Genomic DNA, 23,142 nt, shown 5'->3' with positions numbered 1-23,142 from the left:
AGATGGATGGATCAATCAATGAACTGCAATTAACGAAGAATTACTGTACTTGCTTCAAAAGGTTGTGCAACAAAATATTGGGTTCATTCATTCATTCATTTTCTACCGTTTATCCTCACGAGGGTCGCAGGGGGTGCTCGAGTCTATCCCAGTTTTCTTTGGGCGAGAGGCGGGGTACAACCTGGACTGGTCGCCAGCCAATCACAGGACACATATAGACAAACAACCATTCACACTCACATTCATACCTATGGACAATTTGGAGTCGCCAATTAATCTAGCATGTTTTTGGAATGTGGGAGGAAACCGGAGTCCCCGAAGAAAACCCACATGCAAACTCCACACTGAGATGGCAGAGGTGGAATCAAACTCGGGTCTCCTAGCTGTGTGGCCTGCATGCTAAAAACGCGCATATTTGGTAAATATTAAATTAAATATTGTTGTGAGATTGACTTCCATAATGGCATAATTATTATTCCATAATTGCCTGCTCTCTGCTTTACTGTATTTTGTGTGGGTTTACCCCATGTGGGATTAAGGGTTCAACAATGGACAGGTAGAAGAGGGTCCATGAGTTTTGGCAGCAAGCTGCAGCATTAATAGTTAGCTTAATGCTAAATATAAAGCAAAAGTAGGTGAGATATTATCACAGAACACGCCTGATACTGAACTGCCTAAATGAGCACAGACTGAACGATGCGCACACGCGTCGCGTGAAAAAGGAAGCAGCCATGTGTTTAATCGGTTTGCAATGCCCCGGTGTGGCATTCTGATCTGAATACCACTGCATGAATTCGCCGTGCATTTATGTCTTGATCATCTTTCCCGTTTCAAGCCACTTTCCACGGACGTGCTCGCGGGTCGCGAAGCCGCCAGAAGAGGGCATTCGGATTCTGCGTGGTTAAAGTTGCTCTGGCATGCAGACGCACGCATTAATAACAGCGTCACGCGGATTGAAACTGCGTGGATGAGGGCGGCAAATATACGAGAAAAGGTGGATATTTGGATATTGGACTATTTTCTGAGTTTTGATGTTGACTTGTGAAGAAAGCAGCGTTACTTTGCTCTGTGCGCCATGCGCTGTCCAGACTGAGCATCCTCTTCTTGACGACAGCGGGCTTGTAGCTGCTTGGGGGAGGAATCTAGGGCTCCTTTTTGTGTGGAAAATCGCATCACATCACGGTAACGGTGAAGTTCTTTGACGGGCTTTGTGTTGGATCTTTATATGCATTTAGAGACTGCCATGGTCCACTTGGATGGGACTGCGCTTGCTGCAGCGGGCATTTCTTTTTGGCTCCAACTTGGACACGGTGGCTCTTTTTGCGGCAAAAACATGGACGGGGAGTTTTAAAATTGCTGTAAAAACACCAATCTATTCACCGTAAAGTGGAGCTACGTGTGCTGTGGTGCTCGGTTAAACGTGCACATTTAAACCGGACTACACACCCAGGTCCAGAAGAGGAAAGCGGAGCAGGTGCGCTCAGCCTGGGTTTGTGGATTAGGACAGTACCTGTTAGTGGAAATGCCTACCAGAATCCATTAAAACCTGTCGTTGGACTGTACAGATACGCGGATATGGGTAAGTTTTAAAAATGTTTTTATTTTGAACATATTTTTATAATCTAGCCAGATGCATGCCAGTTTCCCTACTAAATCACATTTATTCTCAGGAGAAAACTGTCTTGAATTTTGCACCAATACATTGTCATATTGTGGAAATGTGTCTTTTAGTAGCGAGAGGAATGAGTCTGCTGAAGCTTTAATATCCAGTAACAGTGGTGCAATCTGTTTTCGCTCCTCTACATGTCTTGGCTGCAAGGTTTAGTAGAGATTTCATTTGTGATTTCCCAGCTTGTGCACTCAATGATGTTAGGTGTGCAGTGCAAATTAGAGAGGATCCTTTTTTTCCTCTTGACCAATTTGAGTGGCTGGCACACTGGTATGGACAGGAATGCTAATCACATCAACGTTGGAAGCCAGTCAATGTTCTAAAAGCGTATCCCCCCTCTGCATAATCTATTGGGTGTCCTTAATCTGAATGGAGCAAAATCCAACCACCCAGTTGGAGCACATTCATGAGGTAAAACTTTAGTGATTTGTAGGCACTGTTCTGAATTCAAACACTTATGCAAATGCTATCAAGGGACTCTCTCTATAAAGTGTTTCATCAATTGAAAAAAGTATGCGTGTAGTCATAGCGCATCCATAAATGTATAATTTTGTGTTTTTTTTTATTTAATAGTGACAAAACAGTTTTATTGAATTAATTGTATTGGTTTCCTTGTGTGCATACACACACACACAGCACTATTTCAATATATAGAAATATATTTTCTTATCAGTCTTCGGCCTACTGTGGTAGCCTCATCGCCCAAACCATTGGAAGCTGGTCGCCTGTACAGATGATCAAGTTCACTGGTATTGCTATACCATTAATTGTAAGGCAGCATGATATATTGACCCACGGCGGGTTTCTGCACCACATCAATATAAGCAAGAGCAGTGCATGAAGCTGCACCATACAACTGTAGGTGCTGGGTTGCAATTTATGTGCAAAGAAAAGCAACCCTGTCGGGTGAATCATGGAAGCCTGGCTTTTTGTTTCCCAGTTTAATAGCATGTCAGTACGCTCTCGGTGGTGCAGTGAAGTTTACAACAGCTTATGCAGGTAGTTTACACTCGCATCTAAGAACATAGTGGCATCCAGGTGCATTAACCCACCAAGAATCCTCCCCCGCAAAAAATTCAATCTCACGTGGGTTTTATGAGGTTTCCCACAATTATTTGATAATTACATGGTGCAGTTATTCTCCGGTGTAGCTGACTGTGATGTTCTTCATTAACAGCATGCAACGCACTTATGTTTCATGGACCATGTCATCAGAGATCTGCTTTGCCAGAAGAGAGGTGGCACTGAAGGCATTGTGGAAAAAAGTACAGAGTGACCTAAATCACATCCCACACATATTTCACCTGATTAAAATTCTTATCTTACTTATGTAAAAATACATAAAAGAAACTTGTTGAAAATGTTAAATGCTTACCAAACCGTGGCCGTGTCTTACAAGCAAGGTCACATTAGTCCAACTGTAGACAATAGTTGACCTTCTGCTCGCCCCCCAGCATCCAAAAAGACAGCATTCTTGAAATGTCAGATGAAACAGGAAGGGTGGCATTGGCTTCCTTGAGACTATGCATCCATGTTCCATTTTATACCGTTTGCCCTCATTACGATGGTGGGTAACCTAGAGCCTATGCTAGGAGTGGGATACCCAGAGCTGGTCACCAGCCAATCGCAGGGCCCATAGACAAACGTAGACTCACGTTCGCAACTATGGGCAATTTAGAGTTTCCAGAAACCCAATATGCATGTTTTTGGGATGTGGGAGAAAAGCTGGAGTGCCCACGCAGAGTCCACACAGAGATGACCAACATACTAAACCCTCGACAGCAATGCAGTAGTATTGGAATTGAATATTACTATATTTTATCGTTCCTGTGGATATTGTCATTCATTTAGGTCATTGTATACTCAAAGCTTTCAATCGATTTCAACTGGACTGTTTATTTTTGGGCTGCACGGTGGAGAGTGGTGAGCGCACAGGCCACACAGCTAGGAGATCCGGGTTCGATTCCCTGCTCTGGAATCTCTGCATGTTCTCCCTGTGCATGCGTAGGTTTTCTCCAGTTTCCTCCCACATTCCAAAAACATGCTAGGTTAATTGGTGACTCCAAAAATGTCTATATGTGTCCTGTGATTGGCTAGCCAATCATGGACAGCTGGGATAGGCTCCAGCATGCCCGCGACCCTTGTGAGGACAAGGGTATAGAGAATGAATGACCAGCATTATTGACAGCAAAACCAAAGGAATATGTCCTTTCAGAATTAAACTTTCTTCTGACGTTTTTATTTTTAGGGATGGACTCATTGATATTGATAGCTTACTGTGTGGGTAGTACACTCACCCAGATGTGTTTTGAGTGTCTCACTGCCCACACTGGCTCCGCTTCTTCCCCATCTTCCTGCTGCTCATCCTATCAGCAGTCAGATGCCTTTATGGACTTGCAGTGAGTTGCATACTTCAAACGGTTCCGCATGGGAGCCGCAACAAGGAGGCTGAAGAGCTGCATGCAGCTCTGGAGCCACGGTTAGCTGACCCCCCTGCTCTAGGTACTTCCTCGCACATACCAAAACCATGCATGTTAGGCTAGTTGGGGATTCTAAGTTGACTATAGGTGTGAATGTGACTGGCGACCAGTCGATGGTGTACCCTGCCTCTTGCCTGCAGCTTGGTGGGGGAGGCTGCAGCTCACCTGTGACCGTATTGAGAACAAGCGGTATGAATGAATTAATGAATAAAACCTGTCTGGGTACCTAGATGAAAGATTCTGTCTGGCCATTAGAGCATATTACTCACTTCTCCTTCAACAACTAATATCGATCATCCTCCACCGTCTATCCAAGTGACACAAAATACTGTAGTCTGCCGGATTCACTACAAGGATCAAGAGGCATGGGAAGCCTCAACCTGGTGCCTGCCTCTATATACTGGCTGCCTGTCAAATATAGAATTGATTTTCATCATTATTACAATAACCTTTAAAGCTTTTAACAGATGCTCTTAGACAAAAACTGCATATTAGATCTTATCATATTCTTGTCCTGCCTGCTGTGGTCTGGGTTTGAGGTTGTCTGGTCAATTCCAAGTCACACTCTAAGAAAAGTGCGAGTCTAAGTGTGGGCATGGACTTCCGTATTGTTTATTGATTGTTTTCAACCCGAATGCTCGATTCCAAAAACAGGTGGCAGAAGAGCATCTGTGAAAAAGCATGGGTGGGTGGGTGGGGTACCACGTACGTAAATGTAGGTATGTCATGTAAAACAAACATTTTTTTGTTTGTCTTCTCTAGTTGTTCAGATAGTTTGGCTAAATACTCATTCATTCATTCATTTTCTACTGCTTATCCTCACGAGGGTCGGGGGCGTGTTGGAGCCTATCCCAGCTGTCTTCGGCGAGGGGTGTGGTCGCCAGCCAATCACAGGGCATATATAGCAACCATTCACACTCATATTCATATCTAAGGACAATTTGGAATCTCTAATTAACCTAGTATGCTAGCATGTTTTTGGAATGTGGGAGGAAGCCGGAGTACCCAGAGAAAACCCACACATGCAAAGGCATCCTGGGTCTCCTAGCTGTGTGGCCTGAACGCACACTCTGACGCAAATTTGGTATGACTGACTATTTTAGCGTTTTTGAACCGTGACATACCTTGAAACTGGTAAGCTGCCCATGCCTAATCCTGTGCAAGCTGAACTGGGTTTTCTAATAAATTGTTTTGGATTAAATCATCATCATTAAATGTTTTGCGTCTCTTAATACTACAGAACGAGTAGCTTAATGAGAGACATGGCAGGGACATGACGCTTCATGTCAGGACAACTCAGTGTAGTTGAGTTAAATAAAATAGGTTTGACATCAAAAGTACTATAATCATCAAACATCAACTTTAAGCCATCCTCACATCAGTGACATTTGCTTGGAACCAGTTGTTTTGACATGAATGTCAAACATAATAACCTCCAGACAGGTAATGGCCATGAAGAATGCTTTGTCCTTTGTGGTCCCATTTCTTTACGCCAACTTCTTCTTGACAAGCTCAAAATAGGCTCAAAAGTACCTGTGATTGACAACCCATCATGGTGTTTACCAGCATGCAGAATGGCTGTGTGCATATAATCTGGGAAAGCTCAAACAGTGGTGTTTTCAAATAAATTAGGAAAATGTCATTGGGACAGTGCAATATAATTTACAGAATCAGTGATGGTTTTCAATGTAGTGAGACCCCGGGATCCAGATGTTTACAGTTACATTTGGCAGACAATCAACAAAAGAAAAAATATACGTATGTTTAATGTACAGAATATTATATAATATCTATTATAATATACAGAAATTTTAATTTTGAAAAATGAAATATGACTTGAATGTTGTCTTTGTGGCATGAATACAAATATAATATGGCCAGGGCTCCACTGCATACCTTTTCTTCTTCTGTCAAATTTAGTATAGTTCAACTGTAACTTACTCGGAGAGAATGTAGTATTCGTTTCTTCCTAATCTTTATGAAGGTGACATTTATATCAGGACTGGTGCATTATCATTCCATTGATTTATCAAGGTATGTCAAATATACTGACTTGAATGTAGATATATTAACTTTGACAACTAGCACACACAGTTACCCAAAACCTGATAAGAGTTGTGTGAAAACAGTCCTGACTCTCAGAACTTTGCAGGATAGTGAAAAGAGTGAGCTGGTTATTATTGTTATTCTATATTACTTCACTTGCATGGAGCTGTTACTATCAAGGGAAATCAGACAGCATAGAAAAACAAAACACACAATCTGTGTGCGTTGCCTTCATGAGGATAGTCTTGCAGAACTTTTGTAGTATTAGAAAAAGTGGCACATATTCAAGGACATGGCAGGGTGTTGTTTTGGAGCAACTGTTGAAATGCCTGAAACTTGGCAGAACTTGACATCATCGCAAAGATAATTGGAGACTAATAGGCTCAGGCTGGTGCAGGGTTTCTCTCCTTTATGGGTTTTACCATTTCTCAGAGTTTTCTCATTGGCAGCGATGAGCTGGTCACTTGTCCACATAGTCAGTTTCTAACTTGATAACCAAATTAATTTTAGTTAAAGTCAACAGGAAAGTGCACTCATGCATTCGACTGAGAGGCTGAAGTAGTCGTGTCTAGTGCAGAACATTTATTGGTATGCCTTTAAACACATCAAGGTTTTAAACCTTGACTGTATTTGACTTTTTCAGAAAATTTGTATATCAAGTAACAATAAAGACACAACAAGGCAGTAGAAGTAGATTTGACCTCATTTGTAAAAGTAGGGCGGGTCAAGGACACGTTGCATGAATTCAGTAAGATTATAGAATGAAACAAAGATAGATGAAGGAGGAGAACAGAAGCAATGGCAAGAGGTACATTATGTAAAAGGTAATAGAGACAAACTGCATGAGTGACATCTAAGAGGATGACTTGTGCCCCTTTGTGAATACCATTAGAGGAGGCATTAGTGCATGGAGCGCTCATTAAACCACATAGGGTTTCAGTTAGGCGGGGAGAGGTGTCTTGTGAGGCAGCTTCAGACTGAATGAGAAGGCAGTCACATCTAATAAAACAGACCTATTATACGCGGGAGGAATAAAAGCAACAGAGGGCCGTCTGTGTCCTCCACACATTGTGCCTCAGTCCAGCTTGTGTATCGCTAATATGTTACACCCATTCCCACCAGACTATTGTATTCTTCAATTTCTTCAAAAGCAAATAACGTGATTGATGAGGTATCAGCAAGTCGGTACAAATCATTTGCATACTTTCACAGTGCCCTCCATTTGTAAAGCATGATGAAAGACTTTTCTTTAAAAAAAAACAAAAAACAAAGATGTTTCACTCTATCGCTCTTTGACACACACACAAACACACATCCAATACACATATGGGATCCGCAGATGCTTGGCAAGAAGGGAAATGGCTATGTTAGAAAGCATATGTTCGATCATGCCTCTCAGCTATTCTATTTCAGGGAATTATCACTAACAAATCCTGCAGAGATTACACTGAAACTTAAACCACAAAGCCCACTAAAACTACACTGCAAGTATCTAAAGATCACAGCATCAAGTAAGTTCACACAACCCAATCATTTAAGTAAGGTACCATGTCCAGCATGGTGCCTGCCTTCATGTAGTCTGTAAACTAATTAAAAAACATGTAGAACTTATATCCAGGCATGCAGTATCTCACTTTGATAATGGTATTAACGGCTGTACTTGATGCTGCCGTGAGGAGCACACATAAGTAATGAATACCCCCCCCCCACCACCTTCTCAAGGGGAAATCAATATATTTTAATGACAGATCATTAGTGACTCTGTAAAGAGGAACGATTTTAATGGAAATGACTCTGTCCCCTTTTTTAACACAACGCAACCACTGACCAATTTTCTGCACTTTTATTTAGCTATTGTAAAGCAAGTGTGTACACTCCAAAATGTGTCTGTTTTTTACCTAAAACTGTAAAATACGAACTGCCGTCTGTTATTTGAATAAAATTGAGTGAAATTAGGGTAATTCTGGCACACTGTGTCTTATAAACACCCATCAAGGGTAAAAAAAGTTTTTCTGCTGAGCCATTAGGCTTATGTTGGAAGGTATGACTGCTTGTGCTTGCCGTGTCGATCGAAATATCGATAACATTGATCCCAATGTAGGCTTTGTTTATTTAAGAAGAGAAAACAAAGATGTGCAATGTTCTCAAGTGATTTTGTGTTGTTTCTGAATAAAAACCTTTATTGTGCAAAATAATGTATTTTATATTTACCTGTAAACTCTGCTCAAATTACTTCCTGAATTTTAACTGATTAATAATCTGCAAGGCAAATCACAAAAAGGGTCATGAAAATTCATTCAAATTAAGATTTATTCAAATTGATGATGCCATCAATATCGGTGATACTGGGGTTGTAAATATAGCGGTATCACACGCCACTTATGTACAGTGGTGTGAAAAAGTGTTTGCCTGCTTCCTGATTTCTTTATTTCTTTATTTTTGCATGTTTGTCACACTTAAATGTTTCATATCACGTATACATTTAAATATGAGTCTAATATTTTCATCAGCTACTCAGATGTGGACTTGCTGGTGTGTTTTGTGTCGTCGTCCTGCTGAAGAACCCAAGTTTCTTTCAGCTTAAGGTTACAAAGATTTGGCTAGACATTCTGCTTTAGAATTTTTTGGCAGACAGTCATGGTGCTATTTATCACACTACCACCACCATGTTTTTCTGTTAGTATGATGTCCTTTTTTCTAAAATCGAGCATGACTTTTACGTCAGATGTAATGGGACACACACCAAAAATAGTTTTGTCTTGTCAGACCAGAGTATTTTCCCAAAGGCATTTGGAATCATCGGTATGATTTCTGGTAAATTTGAGAAAGGTTGACTTGAAAAAAAAAGTATTCAGTAGTCAAACTTCAACTTCTGCAAGATGGAACCGGGCATGATGTACTAAAGAAAGCCGACCAATCACAGCTATATCATCTGCATTGCCGTTGACGCGAGGTAAATTTTTTGGGGAGGTGCACGTCAAGCTCCGCCGGAGGGTTTGAAGGGTGCCAGCTGGCGCCTCTTGCACTGGAGCATAATCTGCCTTAATATTAGCTTAACCAGTTGTTGTGCTTCATCTTGATGTTGCAGGATTAAACTCCACAGTCTCAACTTTTTTGCAATGGTCCATTTTCTTTCTGCTTTTGGGTTCTACTTGGAAAAAACAGCCACAAGCCAGTAAATACATAAGGCCCCAGTTCTCCTTCAGTGTTGTTTGTTACCATTCCTCATTCTGAGTGATGAGTTCAAATGCAGTGGGTAAAGTCGGTGAGTAGAATCGACTCAATCCGTAACTATGTTGTGTAACAGCAACATAACTCTTGCAAAAGACCTCTGTGTACTACAATACCCACTGTCTTTCCTAAAGAGAGAACATTGCTCCTGAGTTTGAGGCTATAAGGGTTAGTTCAGCAGAAAAAAAGAAAGAAAAGATAACTTGTCCATATATAGGAAACCAGGTCAAACCATGTGATTCCCCATTGGGATCTATAGGTAGTGGTAAATTGTGGGATTAGGATTGAGAGAGTAGTGCTACAGAAAATGCGATAAAGTAATCAAAACAGAGTGGATTAACTGAAGGAAGGATTTCCCACAAGCAGTCAATGCCAGCCACACTGACATGTTCACAGGTAGCTGACTCAGGCCGAGAGGTGGTAAGGGCCAGATGATTTATTGCAGCCTATAATTTGAATTGTGGCGATGATGTGTGCTTGACATTTGTTCTGTAAACCAAAGCTACTGCAGTGGAGGCCTAATGTGGTAATGTTAGATGTCTAAAGACATAAAGGAGAAATAAATTAGGTGTGTCCCTGTTATTGCGGATATCAGCCAAAAAATATTATAGCTGCATGCATCTAAAATCTCTGATACAAACAGTCCACTCCAGACTCTGCTCTAGCACTTTTATCACAACAAGAGTGTGCGCTAATGTGTTCGTCAAGGAGCAGGAGTGATGTCGGCTGTGTGACAGTTTTTCTTGTTAGTCCAAAAAAAGATATTGCAGTTGAGTCCAAAACTTGTCATGCACAAGATTCTCGTGTTGGGACAGAATCAGGGGAAGTTTAACATAACCAAACTTGAATTTGCGCATTTGAAGCAGCATCACATGAAACAGCATGAGAATTTTTGCAAGCCCACGGAAACGGTCAAAGAAACATCTGACTTTTTTCACCTATGTTGTTCAAAGCATTTGCAATTTAAGAACAGGTTCTAAGTAGAGGCAAGAATGGCTGAATGTGTAATGAATAATGTTCACATTGGGTGAATATGAATATATTTTATTAATAAAATTACTGGTTTTGCATTCATGCTTTTTAAAGAAAGGCTGGTGTCCTAACTCCTATCTTTGTACATCAGCCATTTAATAAAAAAAAACAACATAACTACTCGCGGAGGCGTGGATGTGCTCTGCATATGTACTTTGCAATGGACATTGCATATTGTATGCTCTCTGTTATGTTTCATGTTGTATCTGACCTGCTTAACATTTTTTTCTCACTCTCTTCTTCTTCCATGCAGGCTGTGCTCTGCAACGTCGTTGGCTAGTCGTCCAACTCCTGATGCAGGTGTGGCTTGCAGCAAGCCCTGCTCTAACAGAGCGCCCATGCCCAAAGAGCTGTCGCTGTGATGGAAAAATTGTGTACTGTGAGTCAAGTGCATTTCGTGATGTACCCAAGAACCTCTCAGGAGGATGTGAAGGACTGTCGTTAAGGTACAACAGCCTCATGAACCTTCGGGCAGGTCAGTTTGTTGGCCTTAACCACCTCATCTGGCTTTATTTGGACCACAATTACATCACATCTGTAGATGCGATGGCCTTCCAGGGAGTTCGCAGACTCAAAGAACTCATCTTGAGCTCCAACAAGATCACATCTCTTCATAACACCACATTCCATCCTGTACCCAACCTACGTAATCTGGACTTGTCATACAACAAACTGGAAGCTTTGCAATCAGGGCAGTTTCAAGGCCTACGGAAGCTTCTCAGCCTTCACATACGCTCCAATTCACTAAAAATCCTGCCATTACGTCTTTTTCAAGATTGCAGAAATCTCGAGTTCCTGGATCTGGGTTACAACCGTTTGCGCAGTATTACTCGGAATGCACTTTCAGGTTTAGTTAAACTCACAGAGCTGCATCTGGAACACAACCAGTTCTCAAAGATAAATTTTTCCCATTTTCCTCGCCTCTACAATCTTCGGGCACTCTACCTTCAGTGGAATCGCATTCGCTCAATGAGTCAAGGCCTAACCTGGATTTGGGGATCCATCCAAAAGCTTGATTTGTCTGGGAATGATCTGTCTGAGCTAGATGCTGTGGTTTACCAATATTTGCCCAACCTGCAAACCCTCAATTTGGACTCCAACAAGTTGACCAATGTGTCCCAGGAGGTGGTTGATGCCTGGATCTCTGTAACTACAATTAGTTTGGCGGGAAATGTGTGGGACTGTGGCCCAGCCATTTGTCCTCTTGTCTCTTGGCTGAGGAAATTCAGGGGTGCAAAGGAGACTACCATGATTTGTGCCTCTCCAAAGAGAGCCCAAGGTGAAAAAGTGATGGATGCTGTTGAAGCTTTTGGTGTTTGTCAATCAAACCCAGTGACGATGCTCACCGCAAACATTCCCCCAACTCCGTATAGTGTCTCTGAGCAGCCTGGACATCACCCAGCTATTTTGCTATCACCCACTGGTTCTGGAAAGAGAGCAGACGGCTCTATAAGGAGCCCAACTTCATCAGCTGTTACCCAAACAGTGGCACTTCCCCCAGATCAAGACATGGAACCCGTGTCCTTCCACAAGATAGTTGCTGGAAGTGTTGCCCTTTTTCTCTCTGTTGCAATGATCCTGTTAGTAATCTACGTGTCATGGAAGCGCTATCCTAGTAGTGTCAAGCAACTGCAGGAGAATTCATCGGCGGCCCGCAAGCGGCGCAAGAAGTCAAGGGAAACGGAACGCACCTTGAGCTCTCCCTTGCAGGAGTACTATGTGGACTATAAACCCAACAATTCCGAGGCCATGGATGTGCTTGTCAACGGAACCGGAACCTGCACTTACACCATCTCAGGCTCCCGAGAATGTGAGGTATGACCGCCGCCTCTTCTCCTAAACAAAACTCAGTCCACAGCAAGAACAAATGAGGTAATTATTTACTCTGCTTCGGTAGAAGTATTTACTTCAAAAAGTCAGTCACAGGTCAGAGTTGTATTATAATTACCCTGAATTTTTTTGGAATCAAGGGTGTTGATCACTTATTTCTAAGATAATTTGTTGATAACAGGGCCATTCCTATGTGTAAACAGTTGGTTGTGAAACATTACCTCTGCAGAGATCCATTTTTGCTTCATCACATTAAATTTCATGTTTACCTTACCACTTGATATCCCTCATAGCAAAAACAGTTGGGTTCGGGATTTGGATTTTGGCTTTCTGTGTGCAGTTGATATGCTAGTCGTGTATCCGTGTGGATGCTTCCTTTCGCTGTCCGAAGACCTGTACGTTAATTGAATACTCCAAATTTGTAAATATGAATGGCTGTCAGACCTGTGAGTGAGCCTCTCAACATACGTTAATTAGGAATCACACCACTGAACATGGACAAAGAGGACGTTAATGAATGATATACATTAGCTCTTTGTAGTGTTCTGCTGATGTTTCGATTTTATAGAATTAAATGTTGTGAAAGTGTGAATACTTGGACGCTGGGTGTGAATACTTGGCATGGTATCTCTTGCTTAAATCACATTTTTCTGCAGACGGCGACTTTAAAGAGACGGAACTTAAAATCAAGATAGCAGTAAAAATGGCTGACAGTTCATCATTTGTTTTAGTTTTATGACTTTGCTCCGCGGACAGTTGCTCTTATGCATTTTGGCAAACACACAGTCTTAGAAATTGATGTCCAAGCAGAAACTGGAGTAATTGTATGTGATCAAAGTTACTTGCGATTTGTCATATGAAAACACAATTGAGCATATGAATTCTAACAAAATGTCAACAAATTCACTACTTCCTGGCACACCACTCTTAACATAGATGCATGTGAAATAGACCCCGTAATTGAGACTGCACCTTACAATCCGGTGCGCCCTGTGATGCGGAAAATATGGTAATTGGAATATTTTTTAAGAAACATGATAGAGTGAAGCTGTAAAATTCGAAGTGTGAAGTGGTGAGGACCATTTGTATTAATATTCCTATCCCTGATTCAGCTCGTATCTTATTTGTGGGTGTTTAGCCTTATTGGTCCCTCTGAATCATCGGCATATAGTAGAATGCAGAGAGCAACGATCAGTCAGCAGTCCACAAAGTCCAGAGTTCATCCCAGAATGTGCTGCGATCTACAATGTGTTTCTACATTTAGTTGCTCCTGCATAGAAATAAATCACACTGCAGCATGCGGCTTTATCTGCTGCTGCGTTCACTCACCTTGCAGCCTCAGTGATTCTGCACAGTTATGTGGTAGTCGAGGCTCAGATCTGTTCATCTTAACTGAATGGATATCGCTTATTGCGGCTGTCTTCAGTCCATTCTCTCACTTGGATTTGGTGCCTGTGCTAATACCTGACGCATCCTCAGTTTCCTCTTGAAATAATTTGGATATATTAGAAGTTATATTAGCTGTGTAACATTGATGTAACAACAATGGTATTGATTTTCAAGGAAAACTTTCAAAAAATGCAAATGTATTGTTGGTCAAAGGCTTTGTACATATTGTATCAACACTGTACTGCAGCCACTTTCCGAGGCATCAATGTCTCTCACTCTTTCGCAAGTCCAAGGTCATAGTGTCGATTGTTAATTGCTGAGAAAAAAAGAGTCAACACAAACAGTGGGAGGCTAGCCAAGGGCAAGAAAGCTATCTATAGTTCCTCGGGGAGGATGCACTTCTCAATGTTGGAATTGTCAGTCGACAATTAGCCATGTGGGAGACTTCAAACATGCTCTGTGCTTGAGAGAACATCTCTCTCATCCGCTAATCCTGTAGGTTTCACACTCTGGTTCCATGCCACTGCTTCTTGCACCTCACTTTGATCCATGCTTAATGAGGATGTTAGATCTCCAATATAGCAATTAAACTACCTGGAAAAAGATGGTCGTTTTTTTTTTTTTTCTTTTCCTTGAGTTTCCTACAATGAAAACGAAAACCGAGTGCATCACTGCTCCTGAAGTTGCAAATGCACTAAATTTGTTCTCTTCCTTCTTCTTGATGCAACCTGATGGGATAAATCCGCATGTCAATGGATGTCTGTTACTAGATGTGCCTCAGTTATTTCACATATGTCTCTTGTCGAGTCTACTGACTCCAACACGCTTCACTTCTTGCTGTTCTTCACATCTTGTTAAAACTCCTTCTTGGACAAATTGCAATGGTTATATGGACATTGGGATGTCGAAGACAAGCTGGAAGGATAGTCTAGAAAATGTAAAAAGTCTATGTTGTTATTTAAAATAGTTGTTACCTTTGCTCAGCATGGATCCGCCACCTCAAAATCTTTGTAATTCTTAAAATGAGTAATTCAACCAAGCAAAGAACTAATAGGAGACATGTTTTAAGTGGCATTTTAAGTGCCTGGGCAAAAATGTCATATCAAAATAACTAACAATAATTTTCTCTGTCAATGAATCTGAAGATTGCCGATTAAACAGTTAGTGGTTAGGTCTGGAGCATATCAGAAAAGATCAAATCTGATGTGTATGAATATTTTTTTTACCTAATAATTGGCCTAGGTTCATGGATGACTGATTTATTGTGACTGTCATTTATTTTTCTGTTAATAAGATATAATACAAATGGTGATTAATCATGATTAATTAATTTGAAAACTGAGATTAATTTGATTAATCCCATCACTTTCTGTACTGTTACCAGTATGTGATGATAGTTAAGATCATATGTTTTGTGTGTATTTTTGCATCATTATGTATAAACAGATGGAAAGTAAAAAAAAAAAATGTTGAATACTCAAAATAACCACCCAAAATAAAATTAGAAGTCATTCATCCTCAAAATTAACATGAGCTAAAGAATGGAAACAATGCAATAAATAGTGAATAAAACACGTTTAATGTCTTCTGCTCAGTTTGGTGTTGGTTTGCAAAAGCATATTAACAGAAAAAATGAGAGGCAAAATTGAGTTTGGTGGGAAAAAACCTGACTGCCCGAACCATAACCCCAAAAAACACATTTTTAGGATGAACGAGAACAGATATTGTGAGACATCTTTTGGGTTAGTGATATATGACCTCACAAATGTTCTAGACGGAGGAAGCCCTTTCAGCAAAAAGGGAGAAGACTTTTTATTATGTTTCTCCTTAGATACTGCTTTTCCCATTTTAAAACCAAACAAAATAAACAAAATACTAGCTTAGTGTTACTGACAGCATTGAGAATCAGTTAGCTGCTCAGTGAATTTAACAGGCAGAGAAGACATGCGGTCACACAAGGTTAAAGTGTGACAGGTAGGCAAGTGATTGTGGCCCAGACGAGAGTGGGAAGCCCTTTCAGTGGGATAGAGCAGTCGACAGGCGGACAAGAGGGGCCGACAGGAAGGCAGAGAAATGAAGCGGCCAGCCAGACTTGACAGCCAGACTGGCAGGCGTCAGTTCACAGGCCACTACCCATTGACAGCTGTTCATACTCTGATCAGCAAAAGAGCAATGCTTTTATTTTATTTTCTCTAAGGATGATGAGTTAGAAACTACGATATCTCTCGCTGGGGTCAAACAATAAACCTAACCGTGGAAAATTAATGGCTTTCTGCAATGTTACAACGCTAGATTATGCTCTCAACCTTAATGGCAAACTCTCAGTAGTAAATTGTCTTTTTCAATCAAACAGTGTTTGATTATGATTGCGTAATTACAGCATGTAATAAATGTGAATTAGTGCAAATTATATAGTAGGGTCCTTACTGAAAATGGCAAAACATTTAAATGCAAAATACTCATCCTGGCAAAAGACAAACAAATACTGAAACAATATTTACTAACTTCTGAGTAATCATACAGAACATAACTCTCTCATTGGTTCTGATGCAGGGGTCTCAAACACAGTTTACGTGGAAAGTACAATATGGGCAAATATCAAATACTACACAAAAAAAGGGTTTGTAGTATTCTAAAATATATATAAAACAGAGGTATAAAAATATAATACATTGTGGGGTGCTTCTGGCTTCTCAGCATTCTTTATGACACTTGTTTTATGACGAGCTGCCTTATTGTTGTTAACGTACTTGTTTGTTGTTACCTGAGAAATTGTCAGTTTCCTGAAGTTAATATATTGTTGTTAAATAGTCTAAAAACACATAATTTGTCTTAGATTAATTGAAAAAAAAGATGGTATAAAATCAAATAAGATACTGCATTGCAGAGGTTTATTGAATGGCATATGCATGGTGTTTGAAAAAGGCCATGTTAGCAAGTAAATCCGGATTAACACTTTAACCTGTGGAGGATAGCAAAAAGTAATGAAGGTTGAACTAGATGTGTAAAATAATCACTCAGTTTAAAGAGTGGGTGGGGATTTAATCTGTTGGGATTATAATGTATTTAAAAGTGTCAAATTCACACACACGGATTTTGCATCTCTCAGGTTTAGAATCCGTTCACAAACAAAATGCAGCAGCAGCAGCAGCAATCAAACATCAAATTGCCAGAAGTGCTGAAATGTGCTGCCAGGCTTTTATACTGCACACATAAAGAAGTCACATGAAGGGTTGTCGGTGAGGGAAAAATATTGATGTTGTAAATCTAATGAAATTTCCAGTGCCTTTTAAGTTTGATCTTCCTCTGGCGTGTAGGTGTTGGGTCAGGCTGGCTGCATGTGCAACATCCACTCATGGCGGTATCCAAAGTAACCTTCATCTCCCATGTTTGGCTATTCTCAGAGGCATCATTTTAATGCCTCTTTTTGAAGCTCACTGCAGTGTCAAGATAATGTTATTTTTTACTGTCAACATTCAGTGTGGTACTATGCCATCTTATCGATAGACTGTTTACGCACTCACTTTAGTAATCATATGTTCAATTTGGTTGAAATACCTGTACAACAAGGCGACATATTTTTAATTTCTTTCCTCAGTAAAAGGCTACTATTTCCAAAGAAATCGCATACCATTTATTCAACAGGTAACACAGGTAAAAATATAGCAATTTTTACATGTTTATCTTAGCAGGTGTTAAGATTCCGCAATTGGTTTGTTGATCCTTAAACTCACCATCACCAAAAAGAAAATATACATGAGCATTCATTAGTGGTGAGTATCTGTACATTTTATCATTTTAAATTTATTTGGATATGTGTAGCTGCACAGAGTGGTTTGTTGCTCGCTTCACAGCTACGTGCATAAGTCTGGTTTCTTTTTGCATTCCAAAAACATGTTAGTTGGTTAATTGGTGACTCAAGTGAGTGACAGTCAGTCTAAAAGCAGACAAATATGCAAGTCATTGAAGCAGAAAGTATATGTATTCAAAAAAAGACAGCCCCCGTTTGTCAGTCTTTGTCGGTGATATGCAAAGAAGTCTCAGACCTGCTCTATTCCCGCAGTTACGGTGCTCACTGGGTCCCCCACTTCCTGGCCATGATCAATTGTTTTTTAAATACTTGGTCTCTGTAAACGGGCAAAGAAGAGTGGATAAGATGAACGCAGTGTGCTGCCATTGTTGAGTAGAAATGAGAACGGTGTTTCACGGTGCTTAAATATGAAATAATCATCACCCTTCTTACGGCTTATTCTTTTAAAGAACTTGATAATGAAATATATTAGATAGTAGCTATGTGTGTGTGTTTTTCCCTCTTGTTTGTCGAGTGGGGACACACCTGTAAGATGCAACCCAGGTGTGGGCGATTAGCAATCAAGTGGACCTGGCATAAAAGAGACAAACAGCAAGCAGTTTACTCTCTGACCTGTTCTCGCAACCATTGCTGTGTGTGTGTGGCTGAAGGAAGTGCGCTGTTGTTTATGCTGTTTGGTGTGTGCTCAGCGCTCAGCCATTTTGTGTATAAATGTGTGTTGATTGCTTAGTGTGGCCTGTTTAGTTCCATAGAGAGGTGTACTCACACTGGGATTTTATTTTTCAGCTTCACTAGTTGATTTATGTCTTAATTTTGGAGGATTGTTCTTTCCCCCTTTTAAAAATAAATAGTGATATTTAAATAGAATAGTATTATTACTTCATGCCAATCACACAGTCATGCTATACACAGTGAAAGGCTTCATAACCAATCAGGATTGCTGCTGAAATTACATATATGGCTGTCCAATGATTTCATGAGCAATGTTGGACAATCACAGTACAAGCAAGTTTATGTTCCTACTTTCTAGCCAATACACTTCAGTGATTGTGCAACATGCTCCACACATCATTGCATATATTTGGAGGCTTTTCTTTTTTCTTTTTTTTTACTGTATAATCCTTATTGATTGAATGAGCATCATAATGAAAGTTTTTATTACACACCAGACAATGGATATGTGGGGGATTGATTATACCATAGTACCCTTTTTGAAGCAACTTCGAGACCCTTCTCTGTATTCATTAACTGTCTCCCGAAACCTGAAAAATATCACACATAATCAGCCCTATAAAATGACAGAATGGGGAGCAAAAGCCACTTGAGCCTGCAATAAAGCATGATATCTATTGCCGAACGTTTCAAAATCCTGAAATGGAAATATAATCTTATAAATATATTATGAATCAGAAATCCATTTTTTTCCCCTCCTATGGAATAACTCCAGACTATTTGATGGGACCTACAGAATGTCATACTTGGTGCTGTGGCAATGTGTTAAAATATATATATATGTTAAAAAGGACCAAGGTGTCAATTTAGACAACATGCTCTGTCGCAAGAATAATGCATCAATCAACATTAGGCTAACAAGCTTTGGGCTAGTGAATTGACGTTTGGGACCTATGACCATTACAGTTGATGAAGGCGGAATAATCTCCTCAATACATGTATGCTTGAGTGCTATTAAATTGGTGGGTGTTAATCTGGTTCTCTTTTCGACTGTGAATTAATTCACCTTGGAGGACATTATATAATATATTGGAATAGATAAGGGCAGGGAAATGTGCAAGTGGACCTGGAGTGAAGTCACAACCGAACGTGGAAAGGAATTTATGTTTTGAAGGAAGAGCACATACTGTACTATCTGACCGGAGAGGCTCAGTGTGTTTGATTTATTGCCTATCATTTTTTTCTTTAAATGTCTGTGCAGCACATAATTTATTTGGATTATGTTAAACTTGTTCTGTGAGAAGAGAACTTGTGGCTCTCTCTCAAAATGAATTACTTGCTGGAGGCTGGACCGTCCATCAGGCCACAAATGGTGAAACCATCCTTCTCCGCTTTGCCTCTTTTTGCCTCCAACCTTTCTATTCAGTTCATCAAAGTCACGACCGAGAATAAATAATTTATTCATTATTTTCTACACCAGACAGGGCCAAGGATTTAGGTGAAGGACAGTTACAGGGAAGTTGAAAATGTATTCTTCATCGGAAGGACCGAGTGTGACAGGAACAGCATATTATTGCATGTCAAGTACAACAAGATGATGCAGTTAGATTTATTATATTTAGTGTTATAATGAGTGAGATTGAGTATTATTTGGCCAATCAATCACCGTGATTTGATCATTTAAGCACTTTTGTAATGTAATATAATTGTACAACTTTGGGCTTTCCACTGTGTAATAGCTTACTGTCGTTATTGTATTCCAATAATCCATCCATCCATTTTCTATACCACTTATCCTCACAAGGGTTTGCTGGAGCCTATCCCAGCTGTCTTCGGGCGAGAGGCGGGGGGCAGCCAATCACAGGGCACATATAGACAAACAACCATTCACACTCACATTCATACCTATGGACAATTTGGAGTCGCCAATTAAACTAGCATGTTTTTGGAATGTGGGATGAAATCGGAGTACCTGGAGAAAACCCATGCAAACTCCACACAGAGATACCTGAGAGGGGAATCAAACCCGGCTCTCCCAGCTGTGTGGCCTGCGTGCTAACCACTTGTCTACCGTGCAGCCCATATTCCAATATGTTATCTAATTACTCTTTAACTTACTTAAATGTTACACCGCTGTTAATGATATGAAATGTGGTGCTTTAGTATATATATCATTGTTCAGTACTATTAAACAGGAAGCTAAATAGCTAGTCAACATTTGTACTTGGTCGCTCTCAGGAAAACACTGCCTCTGAGGGCCTTGGTAGACAATTGCAAGTCAAGCTCAATGATATTCTCAATAATAAGCCTCCTTGCAACCACCGAGATGTGTTCTTTGTCAAGTGTGAGTGACTTTGGATTTAATTGAGGTGTAATTTAGGGAGAAGATCCCATTTACACCAACAACTTACATCATTGGAATGGAACTCATGTGTAACCGAGAACCACCTGGAATTACTTTTTCAAAGTAATTTGCGCAACACTCCTCATTACATTATAGTGTTTCCCTTTGCATTACAGTGTTGGTTGTCTGGTAATTGTTAAAATAAATTAAAAGGAAGTAAACCGCTTCTTTTGTGTTAGTTGGAGTTATTCCCTCACAAAACTTTATTTAACAATGATATAGACATTACTGCATGCCACATCATGATCTGAAGACGACTTAAAACAGCCGTGGTTGTTAATGTGAAAGTCATTTGAGCAATTACGGCACAGCCCGGTCATGACTTGCACTGATAGTAAAAACACGTTCCAGTGAATGAATTCCAATGAATGAACTGGAAAAATGTGGAACAATAAATAGGGAGTTGCTTTTAGTCTGATACTGGCATGGACCACTGTGGGAGTATGGCAGGCAGTAAGACTAGAAACCTATTTAACAGCAACCTCCCTTAATTAGTTACTCTCCCATGAATGACACACATCCCTGTTTCTTTCTCTCTTCTTTTAAATCCTCCCTTGCCTGCTCTGTCATTTTCAGTTTTTCCTATCTTGCTCAGTCTGTTTTGCCATCTTTCTGGGTTAGACCGAATGGTGACAATATGTTCCGTGGTGATAAGCAAGCGCATGTTGCTACAGGGGTGTGCAGTTGAGCTTGTCTTTGCCGTTTCCTGCGCTTGCCACTAGAGGACCAGACAAAAGTCCAGCTGCAGGCAACAGAGATTGCCTGAACCACATTGTCTGTAGAGATGTACCCGGCATACCTCACAATATAGGTGATCATTGGCCAGCTTGGAGGGCATGGTGCCCTAAGCGCAGCACCTCCTGTTTTCAGATTAAGTCCGTAATCTGCCAACACAGGTGCACCAAAAGACTGTCTGGATAACAGGATGTGGCAGTTGTTGGGAGCACAGTCCAACCAGCTACGCTCAAAATGGACTTTGCTGACACTGAGCCCCAACCCACTCACTCTGCACCCGACATAATGAGGCAGGATCTCCACCGGCAACCATGGCCATGCAGAATGACTGCACTGTGAATACTGATCAAGAATAAGATTGTCAGGCACAATGAGTAGCAATCACACCCTCAGGGTTTTACCTGTAGTATCTGTATGTTCTGCAGTTCAAAATGGGGAGTAGTGGCTCAACATGTTTTAAACCTGATTGACTCAATTGGTAATGCATAAGATTGATGTTACATATTTACATTGTCTGGTCAATTTTCACAAGGGACCCATCGTTTAACTAAGTAATGCAGTCACATGATCACTGCTGCAACATTTGGTAAATTCACTAGTGGTAAACCTAGTTATCTGGTTGTAGTGTGTCCTTGTTACTTCAGTTGCATTTTTCTCTTTGAGCATGGCAGTGCACAAGCATCGGATCAAGTCCACCCAAATGTGGTGGTGTTCCATATCACTGTTCATGTGCATATACACATAATGCAAATGTCAGTCTGCCAAGGAATACGGACCTTGGAGATCTTACTGCCAGCTACAGCCATGAGATACATACACTTTCATAGGGGGAAGGGAGGAGGAGGAGCACAAAGTGAGCATCAGGGAAAAGCAGGAAAGCAAAACGGTAAGAATAGTGGAGCAAAGCATGATGCTATCAAAGCGCACCATGCAAGTCTAATATTATGCGTTAATAAATCATAAGTTATACTAGCGCCACTACCACTAACTTTTTAGTTTCTTTGGGCCCGGAGCATCAACCCCCTTGCAATACTCACACTAATTGACTGTTTACACATGCACAATTTAATGATCCAGTGGAAGAGATGTTCTTTTTACAATGATAGAACTACTTTCCTCAGCACCAAAATCTGACCAGAAATCTACTAAGGACAGGATGTGGGGTGTGAGTCGCTGTTGACGGACTTAACTGCTTATGGGGGTGTCATACAACTTCATGTCAAAAAATCTGAACCATCCCTTTTAATGGGTGGAATAAGTGTGTCCCATACCTCTCTTCTTGGCTGTGTGTTTTTAGCTGTTTTTATGTCTTTAGAACACACTCAATTTGTTAATAACATATATGTCCATGTCTCACAGGGTTGTGGATCATAGGCAACGTTTTCAATTGCAAGATACTGTATGTAGTATATGCCGGGTTAATGGCATGAATGCTAATGCAGGGTGGTGCTGAGGACTCAGCACCACCCTGCCTTCCCTCTCCTCTATTGTGTATATAAAGTCATGATTGTCTAATCAGTTCTGCTTTTATTTGGATATACAGTACCTGCTAATTAGCCAGCATAATTAATTGTTTCATCTTTTCATCTTTTTTTTCCAAACTGAACTTGATGAGATTATTTTTCTTTATATTCAGTATCGCGGTCATCTTACGTTCATTAATATTTCCATCTGGAACGATCTCCGTGTGTGTCTTCCCCTCGCCACCCACCTTTTTTCCTTATCTGCAGTGCACTCCCTTGCCAATTTATTAGGTGTGCCAAGATAAAAACTAATGCAATGCAACTGCCCTTCAATAAATTCTCCCTTCATGAGTGTTATGTTCAGTTCTTTTTCATCTGTT

At 40.5% G+C, this 23,142-nt stretch overlaps 1 protein-coding gene across 2 annotated transcripts in view; it reads left to right on the top strand.

Moving 5' to 3' along the window:
- Positions 1 to 688: 688 nt before the first annotated feature.
- LOC131104411 (leucine-rich repeat transmembrane neuronal protein 4) overlaps positions 689 to 23,142 on the top strand; it is an 89,439-nt gene continuing 66,985 nt past the window's right edge. Inside the window, exons 1-2 of one of the 2 annotated variants that reach the window (XR_009119778.2) lie at positions 689 to 1,579; positions 10,712 to 12,330. Coding sequence is in view for 1 of the 2 variants with exons in the window: in XM_058051557.2 (XP_057907540.1) it covers positions 1,576 to 1,579; positions 10,712 to 12,273 (1,566 nt within the window). In the remaining variant the exon portion in view is untranslated. The remainder of the gene's footprint in view (positions 1,580 to 10,711; positions 12,331 to 23,142) is intronic. The other variant, XM_058051557.2, reaches the window with a different exon arrangement.

This window comes from Doryrhamphus excisus, linkage group LG10 (assembly GCF_037039965.1).
Source record: "Doryrhamphus excisus strain RoL-2023G ecotype Guam linkage group LG10, RoL_Dexc_Guam_v1.1, whole genome shotgun sequence".
In the NCBI taxonomy this organism is placed as follows: domain Eukaryota; kingdom Metazoa; phylum Chordata; class Actinopteri; order Syngnathiformes; family Syngnathidae; genus Doryrhamphus; species Doryrhamphus excisus.
The sequence above is the reverse complement of the archived record's forward strand: the minus strand, read 5'-3'. Positions and strand labels throughout refer to the sequence as shown.